The sequence below is a fragment of the Ostrea edulis genome, chromosome 9 (assembly GCF_947568905.1).
Source record: "Ostrea edulis chromosome 9, xbOstEdul1.1, whole genome shotgun sequence".
NCBI lineage: Eukaryota > Metazoa > Mollusca > Bivalvia > Ostreida > Ostreidae > Ostrea > Ostrea edulis.
Window position 1 is genome coordinate 45767746 of NC_079172.1, and position 12558 is coordinate 45780303.

General features: G+C 37.1%; 1 protein-coding gene across 21 annotated transcripts in view; it reads right to left on the minus strand.

The window, feature by feature from the left end:
- LOC125658186 (myoferlin-like) overlaps positions 1-3341 on the minus strand; it is an 86326-nt gene extending 82985 nt beyond the window's left edge. For 16 of the 21 annotated variants that reach the window (XM_056149364.1, XM_056149360.1, XM_056149369.1 and 13 more), the window contains exons 1-2: positions 2962-3175; positions 2815-2870 (exon numbers count right to left, since the gene is read on the minus strand). In XM_056149364.1, the coding sequence (XP_056005339.1) occupies positions 2815-2870; positions 2962-3055 (150 nt within the window). In that variant the 5' untranslated portion in view covers positions 3056-3175. Of the gene's footprint in view, positions 1-2814; positions 2871-2961 lie in introns of all 21 variants that reach the window. The other 5 variants (XM_048889350.2, XM_056149351.1, XM_056149350.1 and 2 more) reach the window with 1 other exon arrangement.
- Between the last annotated feature and the right edge of the window lie 9217 nt (positions 3342-12558).

Here is a 12558-nt window from a genome sequence, read left to right on the forward strand (position 1 = left end):
ATATGACTGTTTTATTTTGATTAGAAGACTCACTGACGTCATGCAATGCAGGACTACTGACTAGAGAACTTAATATTCTCTTTAAATGACATCTCCAAGTTATTCTGCATTCCCTTTGTGGCTGGTGCATTTTCAAATGTTTCTAATTTTGTTCACTTTGATGTATATTTCATAAACAAGAAACACACATTCTCTGTGGCATGCTGTATGTTGAATACAGAAGAACACACTATTGCCATTTATAACATGTTCTAGAGGAACCCATATATCCCATCCCAACTTTAATTTTGAATTATGAAAAAAAATACAGAATATATTCCTTTCTTAATAAACAGAACTGTATAACAATATCATTACAATAAAGACTAGTTAATTATCATTATAAATGCTAATGCTCTCTCTCTGTCTCTCATTTATATAAAATACATTGTCATCTTATATAGAAAACCCATGTCCCCTTCCAACCTTCTTGTGACAAAACCATAGAACAGTTGGTCATTAACCTTCTGGTGTGGCTTTAAAGGTAATTCATTCCAGGCTTGAATTCATATCTAAACTCAATGAGTTGAATTACTGTCAAAAGCTTATCTGCCTATCATGCATGTGGTTTAGATGATGAAGAGTGTAAAATGATCTGTTATATAAGCATGTATTTGTGTACATTGCATATACTATTAAGTACACAGTACTGGTCCCCAAGCGTAATAAATTTTAAATGTTTGTTGGTCTTCAAATAATAAGAAATATGTCTTGGCAATTTTTTGTTGTGCATGTTCTGTGCCAAGTAATCCACATGTAAATTACAAATTATACAACTACATTGGATGCATCGAAATACATTTTAAATGACCCATTCTCAGCCTAAGGAAAGAAATTTTCAATGGCATACATGTATTGTAATGGGTGCAGTGTAAACACACACAGAGCAAGGCTTTATTTGCTTTGTCATTGAGTGTAGGAAATTTGATGACCATGTCATTATTGTATGCCGTTACGACATACAAGCCCGGCTTGCTGTACATGCACTTATGCATGAGGTAATGCATCAGCAACCCGACTAAGTCTTATGTTCCTATCTTACATTGTATAACTCCTACAAATCTGTTCATTCCTACTGAGAAAATAAAAATTCATTGTACACTGGTCACATTCAACTGAAACCCAGCACACTGTAGTCTACCAGGACATAAAAACAGACCCAGAACTCGATCAGCAACCCACAGTCACATAATGTGACGCACAGAAAACACTAAGTCATTGTTACACTATTATAACAACTGTGAAACCTCACGTCTCAGTCTTTACAGGATAACGTCAGTAGTGTCTGTATACAGTAACATCACTACAGACAGACTGTATATAATAACATCACTGGGGTGTCTGTATATATAATAATATCATTGCAGTGTCTCTATATAATATAACATCACTGATGTGATCAAAGCATTAATCTGCTCAAATTTATCACACGAATAAAACCAGCTACCATATTTCTTTAACAAAATTATGATACCCCATGGACAATGAATTTTACAAACTTAAGTAGGATTAACATTTAAAATTTGATCCAGGACAATATACATCTGTTTTTACTTGAAGATATTCTGCTTTTATTAAGATATCTTTTTCCCCCAATGAAAACCCAATTGTTTTAGGAGTGTATATATATTTCCTGTGTTTATAAGTGAGATTAGCATTTTTGGGAAATTCAGTGTACCTAGTAAATACTAAATTTTTGGGTTACTCAGCAAGTTGTTGATAAAAATTATATGAAATGCACCTGAGTAATGTGTCCTTTCACATGACCCCTGGACATTATGACAGATCACTGGTCACTATAGACAGACTTATGATTTGTTTAGTATCAATTTTCTTTACAGACAGCTTATCTGCCTATACATTACACAGATTTATCCAAGATAAAAACATCTGAATTACTCAATTAATTCAAATTATAACAACTCCTTCTACAAAACGAGCATAATTCAAAAATTCACAAGGCCTTCTATTGAGTCATTTGAAATTTAAATGTTTGCTTACTAGACATAAAAGATTGCATACACTTTAAAAAATTGTGTGGGAGACAAACAGGGAAATCTTAATTCAGTCATGTAATTGTATGCAGTATGACTCTAAGCCAGGTTGGGAAAAAATTCTCCTGTTATCTAAATAGTGTTTAACTTGTTAATCCTATGTCCTCCTATGCAATACCAATCCCAACCAGTTAGATATTATAACACTGACACATGTACAGGGATTTCTAGCACAAATTACATACACTCATGATGTTATGTGGTGAAGGTTTGACCTGTGTATTGAGTTATGGCAGGTGCCCTAAGAACACATCTACAGGTAACCCATATCTCAAAGGCTCCACGCCCTATGTTCACTCTCCACTCAACCGGTTCAACATTTAGATATATGAACACATGGGAAGCAATGATTCATTATTCTCAATATGAATAACTGAACACATAAATTCTATTCATTGTAATACAGGATTTGAAGTGTCAGCAAGTAAAAGTGCATCTTTTCACTGTTTTAAATTGTTTTGGATTCACACATAATCTGCAGATTTATCAGCCGTGTTGTTAATACTGCAACATTTATTTTTTGACAATTTTAACTACAATGTGATGATGTGTTGTTGTTGTTGTTTTTTGGGGTTTTTTTCATATTCATTAATATAGTACCAAAAGAGCACTCTACATAGCCCTTACAACTAATAGTACTCCAAGTTAGCATTTTGTGTTTATTCACCTGTGCAGTGTATAGCGTACGTTTCGCGTTTTGTTTATAAACAGAAAAACCCACCTCATTCCACACTGGGTTTAGATTTGATTTGATCACCTCAGTTTTCTTCTTTATTCCTGTTAATAAGACATCACATGTCCATTAGCATCTCAAGAAAAACGAATACACGGCTGAGTTCACACCAGGTATTATGTACAGCAAACTTACCTTGGAATTCGATAGATACGTAAGGATCGCTTTCTCCAAATTTTTCCGCGTTGGGGACATTTGTGGCCTTAATGACCACCACTTGCAGAGACATGGCGACTTTTCACTCCAATTTTACCTTCGCATCTTCCTCTCTTCCTCAAATATTGTTCACAAATCACTTCAAGCCACTCTCTGCAAAATAAGATCAGTCGGCAAGTCGCACCCCTCTTCCGGAAACTTTTCGGAAATTGTTTCTTCGTTGTAGCGAATCGATGACTTCCGAATGATGACGAAGACATTTGGCGCGAAAATTAATTTTGTTTTTCCTGAGTGGCTACAACTTTAAAAAATAAGGTTGGAGTCACGTGTCGGATGTGTTTCGATGGTGCTTTGATAAATTTGACCTTTCTCGGTTTTTCTCTCACAATTTACATTGTAGACTCACCGTTTTGGAGCGTTTCAAATGTAAAAACATTTGTGTTTGTTGACTATACAGGTTGTGTATTGACTACTCTTGAATGACCGTTGACTTACAGACCTCAAACTGAAATTTACACTTAATCTCAAATGTTTACGCATTAAACTGTAAATTTTACTTTTCATGATATTATATATATAGTATATATCATATATATATAGTCGACTGACCAGTTTCGGTGACCTCAGTGCTAAACCGCGATTTTCTCATATATAGATCACTTGGATTAAATAAATACGCAATACACCTACCTTTAAAGTTATTAAATTCCTTTACTTTCATCCAAAAATTCCAATTTCATTGGTACGTTAAGAGATTATATTTTCGTAACAAAAAAACGTCACTTTATGGCCATTGTTAATATAGGTTTGCCAAAAGTTTGTAACTGTTAAAATGTATATATACAGGAGGAATGTGCAACTAAACGTCAATGAATAAAATAACCTAGTGTAGAATTCTAGACTTTTGGTATATCAATTTGAAGGTTTGCTTGAAAAAGTAATTAGTAAATGGGCTTATTTTTGGGATGCTCGTGTTGATTTTTTGCATACTCTTCTTCTAGTGGTTCATTTTCAGAACGTACTCTATATATGTTTGCAAACACTACGGCGAAATTGATGACGCAATCTACACCCGGTTCCAACGACAACACGCACACGTAAACAAAAGGTCACCGATTCTGGTCAATCACCGAAATTGGGCAGTCGACGATATATATACAAAGTTTCATCAAAATCTATGACATATACTCGTTTATAACAACCATGTATGCTGTATGCCCGAGAGGGCCCTAATTTGGAAATAATCATATTCTATTCTATTCTATTCTATACCGTGGCAATCGCATTTTACCAGTCTTGATATGTAAACTTGACACTTTCATATTGTAAAATTTACACATTATCCTGTCAAATTACACATTATCTGTTACACCATGATCTGTAAATTTTGAACTTTAGTCTGTCAAATTTACACTTTAATTCAAATCTGTAAATTTTACACATTTTACAGATGACTTCAGATTATTTAAAGTGTAAATTTGACAGATTTGAAAAAGATCAAAACCATAAGTAACTGAATTGTTGCTTACATCCTATGAATTCATGGCCGTATTTAATTGGATTGACGACAATTTATAATTGATTCATTTAACGAGAGCGATGATTTATTTTGCGCACTTCACCTGAATTGCTCCCTCCACTAATTTTCATTATCGAGCGCAATAAGTAAATGTTTTGGGGGGAAGGTCCATGTGTTTGGTTTGGTGCGCACATTAATTGAATGTCTTCAAATCAATAATTAAAATCGGTTGGTAGAGCGTTCGCTTCGTAACAGGAAGGCCATGGCCACATCAAACCTAAGACATTGCTTAGAATAGATAGATTGATTGATATTGTTTAATTACGTCACTCTCCCGAATATTTCGCTTACACGGAGACGTCACCATTGCCGGTGAAGGGCTGCAAAATTTAGGCCTATGTTCGGCGCTTACGGCCATTCAGCAGGGATCTTTATCGTGCCACACCTACTAGAACACGGGGCCTTGGTTTTTGCGATCTCATAACTCCTATAAGGAATACAAAATAGAGCTAACACGGATCCCTCCATATATACCAGAGGTAGGATCAGGCGCCTAGGGGGGGGGGGTAAGCACCCCTTGTCAACAGGTCACACCCGCCGTGAGCCCTATATCTTAATCAACGGAGTAATCAATAGCCTAACAATCGGTATGAAACAAGTCAGACAGTATTTGATCCCGTGGGGATCCGGGTTAGAGTAGGTCCTCAGGATCCCCTTGTTTGTTGTAAGAAGCGACTAAATGGGGCGGTCCTTCGGATGAGACCACAAAAACCGAGGTCCCGTGTCACAGCAGGTGTGGCACGATAAAGATCCCTCCCTGCTCAATGGCCATAAGCTCCGAGCATAGCCTAAATTTTGCAGCCCTTCACCGGCAGTGGTGACTTCTCCATATGAGTGAAATATTCTCAAGAGAGGCGTAAAACAATCAATCAATCAATCAGACAGCATTTGACCCAATGATAGGTTGTATTGGCAAACGAGACCATTATAACGGCCATAGAATTGACTTTAAGGTATTCAATGAATAACGAACGGAACGGATAATGAACAATTTTGAAGGACTTTTAAAAATAAACATAAATGGCTATTGTGGAATAGTGTTGAAAATGAAGTAGGTGAAATTCACGTGACTGGTAAATGACTAGAAGCTGGCTTTTTTGCACTTGATACTTTTTTAAGAGTTATCTGCCGTTTGTAAAATAAGAAAAATCTAATTTTCTAAAAATGTGTGTGGTAAATGATTAATTTCATTTCATATTTTCATAAAGAGAAAGATTATGTAACTTTCTATCAAGAGATTTGTATGAAAATATAATTTCTTTTAAAAATATTGTATCAAAACATGTTCTTTCCATATATTTCAATGTTAAATTCTAGGTAAAATAACTCAAGCAGTAGACAAAATTTTGAAAATTTCTATAGTGAATTATTTCTATTTGATGAACCCTTCAGAATGATGCAATGTTTACAAAAACCCCACCATCCATTTCCTAGATATGAAATATGGTTGTTTTACATTAAATACCTTTAGCGAGACTGTTGAAACCCCTTTAACACCAACTTGTTTATCAGTTGCCTGCCTCGATTTAAAAGCTGATAATACACAGAACAAGCTCTTGCGTATCGAATCAGTTGAGAGATATAAACACCATCTGCAAGTGATAATGGAATATTACTACATACATATGGGAAGTTAACGACGGAGAAGCTGAAATCATCCCGTTTGTCAAGTTGTTAGGTTGCCGTCAACATCCATCCCCAATAAAATACCTAAGTACAAACCGGATGTGGAAGACTCTGTGGTGTCTTTTAGTTCAAGTTCACTAGGCTATATCGAATCGATATATGAATGAAAATGATTATTGTTAATAGATAAAATGTCGTTGATGTATCTAAATGTCGAGTTGAAGGCCACACCAAGAGATTTTTTTCTTCTCATGTAGTATTAAGCTTTTGAATAAACTCTGCTTCATAGAAATTTAAAAACATGCAAGTCGGCTAACAAACGAGCACAATTCGTGCTCATGGGAATTTTAACAGACTGTTGGAAGACATTATCACCAAAGACTACAAAGATATTGTCAATGAGAAACTCCAGCATATTTTTTTTAAAATTTTATCTGCAGGTTAAGCGTGGAATGAGGGTGATGTTTAACAACGTCATTTTTTGGATGACTGGTCACTAGATATGAATATATGTTTGCCTTTTTATTGAAGAATCAACTGTCTATGATGTCAAAAAGTCTACATAGTCTTTAATTTATCTTGAGGAATGGTCGTGTAAAGTGTTGAAATTACATACGTCTTGATGTTGTTGATTTGAGAAGTTTTGCGATTTCAACTTTAGAATTTTTTTTAGAATCTACATTTGATTTACACCACTTCTGGCATAAGTTGTGGCACAGTACATTTGAAGTTTTTCCTTCACAGCTGTTTATATTTTTGTGAAGTAGTGTAAAATTTACATATTGTAAAATATGCAAATTTTACAGATTAATGTGTAAATTTTACAGATACCTTTTATTTTCATTTCCAAAGTTCAGTCTGTAAAATTTACACTCTAGATAGTCTGTAAAATTATGTATGTATGATTTGTGTACGTCATAAGTTTTTTAATCGAGGCAGGCAAGGGATTCAATCATCTCGTATAAAATCAATTTCGCAAATTCCATGACAGTTATAACTATCTAATTTACCAATACAGCTTGTCACTTAGTGAAATGCTGCCTGTCGTGATTCATGCCGGCCGTTCTTTACAATCAATTTTGACTACATACGGATGATCAAGATATAGGGCTCACGGCAGATGTGACCGGTCAACAAGGGATGCTTACTTCCCCGGGTTCTTGATCCCGCCACTGGTGTGTCCAGGGGTCTGTGTTTACCCTACTCTTACATTTGTATTCTTTATAGCAATTATGAGATTGCCCACTGTTCTTAGATCTTCACCTTTTCATTATTACATCGATTTCTCAGTACATTTATGTCACTTTGTCAGTTCTTTATGTAAGTTTGTCATATCATTATGTCGACATATCAGATCATTATACTGGTAAAGGGGCATGGGCACGCTTTGGGCTGCAAATTTTCAAATTTTATTTTTTTCATTTGTAATGTTTAAAATTTCTAATGGTCAGCAAAAGGTCGAGTAACAGGTGAGACACAGCACTCACATTTCTTTGTTATGTAAATGAGACTCTTTCCGAGTTCAAGAGAGATGTCTCTTTTGATTTTTAAAAATGCAAACGGAATGCTCCCCAAAAACGGAGGCGTGTCAAAATTGTGTGACATGACAGAAATCGGAAGTGAAGAGATGCATTTTCGTCTTCCGATGCACACACATGTACAGTATGAATGAAAAATACAAACATCTTATACATATATATGTATACTATTCTTAGCTCACCTGAACCGAAGGTTCAAGTGAGCTTTTCTGATCGCTTTTTGTCCGTCGTCTGTCTGTCTGTTAAACTTTTCACATTTTCGACTTCTTCTCCAGAACCACTGGGCCAATTTCAACCTAACTTGGCCAAAAGCATCCTTGGGTGAAGGGCTTTCAAGTTTGTTCAAATGAAGGACCATGTCCCTTTCAAAGGGGAGATAATCACAAAAATGCAAAAATAGGGTGGGGTCATTTAAAAATCTTCTTCTCGAGAACCACTGGGCCAGAAGAGCTGAAATTTACCTGAAAGCTTCCTGACATATTGCAGATTCAAGTCTGTTCAAATCATGGGCTCCGGGGGTTGGATGGGGCCACAATAGGGGTTCAAAGTTTTACATACAAATATATGGGGAAAATCTTTAAAAATCTTCTTCTCAAGAACCACTGAGCCAGAAAAGCTGATTTTTACATGAAAGCTTCCTGACATAATGCAGATTCAAGTTTGTTCAAATCATGGGCCCCTGGGGTTGGATGGGGCCACAATAGGGGATCAACGTTTTACATACAAATATATAGGAAAAATCTTTAAAAATCTTCTTCTCAAGAACCACTGAGCCAGAAAAGCTGATTTTTACATGAAAACTTTCTGACATAGTGCAGATTCAAGTTTGTTCAAATCATGGGCCCCTGGGGTAGGATGGGGCCACAAGGGGGGTCAAAGTTTTACATACAAATATATAGTTAAAATCTTTTTCTCAATAACCACTGAGTCAGAAAAGCTGATATTTACAAGAAAACTTTCTGACATAGTACAGATTCAAGTTTGTTCAAATCATGGCCCCCGGGGGGTATTAAAAGGGCCACAAGTGGGGGGGGTTCAAAGTTTTACGTACAAATATAGGAAAAAGCTTTAAAAATCTTCTTCTCAAGAACCATTGGGTCAAAGAAGTTGACTTTTACATGAAAGCTTTCTGACATAGTGTAGATTCAAGTTTGCAAAGGGTAGTTTGAGCCATAATAGGGACTAAGGTTTTACATGCAAATATATATGGAAAGTCTTCAGATATGGGCCAAGGTGATTCAGGTGAGCGATGTGGCCCATGGGCCTCTTGTTTAAATTTATGTTGTCAAACAAATCTACAAGAGTTACTGTTCAACACGGTAGAGACAATCTCCTCTACATGTTCAGCCATTTCGATCATGTGCATTTACTACGAGAAGGTCATAGGCGGGAGTAGGCATTGGTCATGTCTTTAACTGTAAGAGATATCTCTTAAAGTTAGAGAGATATCTCTATTACATTTTCTGAAAGAGATATCTCTTTAACTTTAAGAGATATATCTCATTGTTAATCACTTACTTAGGCCTGTCGCTCCGTGAGGAACATAGCCCATCGACGACAGTCCTCCAACGAACACGATTCTGGACTGCTTTTACTGCGTCGTGCCAGGTCATGCCTCTGAGTCACTCTTCCAGGTGTTTCTTGGACTTCCCCTCTTTCTCTTGCCCTGCAGGTTCCAGGTCAGGGCCTGGCGTGTGGTGCTGGATGGTGGCTTAATTCCTTAGAGTGTGTCCAATCCAGCCCCATTTCCTCCGTCTGAGTTTGTCTAATGGTTTCTGTCCCGCTCTCTTCCATAGTTCTCCATTTGTGATCTTTTCAGGCCATCGGATGTTGAAGATGCGCCTGAGACAGGTGTTGTAAAATGTCTGGATCTTCTGAAGGGTTGTTTTGGTTGTTCTCCATGTCTCTGCTCCATACAGTAAGTTGAGGATCCGCAGTTTGGTAGTAATGCGAATGTTCTTTGAGGCCCAGCTGTTCTTTAGCATGGTAAACGCAACTCTTGCCTTGCCGATTCTTGACTTGATGTCACGGTCTGTGCGCCCCCTCCCCTCCCCCTCCCCCCCCTGTCTGTCCATCACACTCCTCGGGTAAATGAAGGACTCAACTTCTCTGATGGGCTCACCACCAACTGTGACTGGTAATTGGACAGTTGTGTTGATCTTCATCAATTCAAGTTGATCTCGAGTCCCGCTCCTGCTGATGTTGTTACAAGGTGAGTTGTTCTATCCTGCATCTGACTGTGGTTGTGCGAAAGGAGAGCCAGGTCATCGGCAAAGTCGAGATCGTCGAGTTGCGTCAGGAATGTCCACTGTATACCATTGTTCCTGCCTGATGTGGTAGTCCTCATGATCCAATCAATAACCAAGAGGAAGAGGAATGGTGACAGCAGACATCCTTGTCGAACTCAAAACTCTCGGACATCTGACCAGCATGGGCCACCCTGCATGTCATGCCTTGGTAGGTGCTACGAATCAGGGAGACGCAAGCTTCTCGGGTACTCCATAGTGCCTCAGTATTTTCCACAGTGTCTCACGATCCATGCTGTCGAACGCTTTCTCGTAGTCGATGAAGTTGATACAGAGGGAGGACTTCCACTCCAGTGATTGTTCGATGATGATGCGCAGACTGGCTATCTGGTCAGCACATGATCTGTTGCTACTAAAATCAGCTGCCTGCTGATCACGGAGCTTTGGGTCCACAGCCTCTTTCATCCTCTCGAGAATGATTCTGCTGAGGACATTGCCAGGCACTGACAGGAGCATAATTTCCCGGTAGTTACTGCAGTCTCTCAAATCTCCCTTCTTTGGCAGCTTGATAGGGATGCCTCCTTTCCATTCCTCCGGGATGTTCTCTTCCATCCAGATCTTCTTGAAGAGGTTTTGCAAGATGTTTAAAACAGCTGTCTCTGTATCAGCTTTGATGGCTTCCGCTGGTATCTCGCCAGGCCCCACCGCTTCTTAAATGTGGTAATTGCTCTCCTCATCTCTGTCTTTGTTGGCTTGTCGCAGTTGATCGGGAGATCTGTATCGGCTGCATGTTGTCAAAGTTAATCAGATATCTTTCAAAGACAAATATATATCTCTCAAAGATAAAGAGATATATATTTTTCGAATTAATAGTGAAATAGTTTGTCATAGATATCTCTTTAACTTAAAGAGAGATCTCTATCTTAAAGAGATATCTCTCTAAGTGAAAGAAATATCCCTCAAACTAAGAGAGATATCTCCAATATAAAGAAACATATCTTACTTTAATGAGATATCTCTCAAAGTTAAGAGGTATTTCTTAACCTTAAAGAGATAGCTCTTTATTTTAAAGAGATATCCCTCTAAGTGAAAGAGATGTCTCTCACACCAAGTGAGATATCTCTAATTTAAAGAGATATATCTTACCTTAAAGAAATATCTCTTTATCTTAAAGACATATCCCTCTAAGTGAAAGATATATCTATCAAACTAAGTGAGATATCTCTAATTTAAAGAAATATCTTTTACTTTAAAGATATATATCTCTTAAAGTTAACAGATATCTCTCAAAGTTGAGAGATATCTCTTAACCTTAAGATATATCTCTGTAAAGTGAGAGATATCTCTTTAAATTAGATATATATCTCTAATAATCAGTTAAAGAAATATCCCTTTTTCGAATAAACAGTAAAACAGCTTGCCATATAAAACGGCTTGTGATAATGCACAAGTAAACATATTTTATACGGTATACTGAATTTAATTGGAAGTCAATGAAGGTTAATTTAGCACAGATATCGCTGCTGTATTTTTCACACGTTCCAGTTTGTTGTGGCACTGTTTGCAGGGGCGGATCCAGGAATTGGGATTAGGGGGCGTAACTTTATATGAGGCAGGGGATCTGGGGCCGTCTTGTATGATTGATTGTATTTTGCTTAACGTCTCGCTCGAGAATTTTTTACTCATATGGAGACATCACCAAGACCGGTGAAGTGCTTAAAATTTAGGCTTATATGCTCGGCGCTTATTGAGCAGTGAGAGTTCTTTAGCGTGCCACACCTACTGTGACACGGGACATCCGTTTTACACGTGACATTCACACCTGATGCCGAGCGTTTGGCGATGGAATTGTCACTACCCGTTTTAACGACTTGGGTCTGTCGCGGCCGGGATTCGAACCCCGGCCTACCGCATGTGCGGGGCGAACGCTCTAACCTCTCCGCCACCACGGCAGTCTGTCTTGTATGTATGGAGCGCCAAATTAACATAAACTCAAATAATTGAAGATATCTTCAATTATTCGAAGATATTATCAATTCAATTATTGCTCTCTTTAATTGAATTAATGCGCGCATTAAATCAATTATTGCTCTCATCAAATGAATCAAAGCGCGCTTCAATTCAATTATTGCTCTCATCATATTGAATCAATGCGCGCATCAATTGAATTAACGAGAGCAATAATAGATTTAATGCGCGCATTAATTCAATTATTGCTCTCTTCAATTCAATTGATGAGCGCATTAATTGAATTTTTGAGAGCAATAATAGATTTGATGCGCGCATTAATTCAATTATTGCTCTTTTCAATTCAATTGACGAGAACATCAATTTCGTAGAAATATTGCTCGTAATAATTAATTTAGAGCCGATATAAATAATTTGATGATCTCTTTAATTCAATTGAAGATATCTTTAAATCACTTACAATGCTTTTGTATAAGGAATTAATGCGCGCCTCAATTCTTTTAAAGAGAGCAACAATTCAATTAAAGATATCATTAATTCAATTGTGGATATGTTGAATTGAAGATATCTTTAATTATATAGTTGCTCTCTCTAAATATTAATCTCTCTTTAATATTAA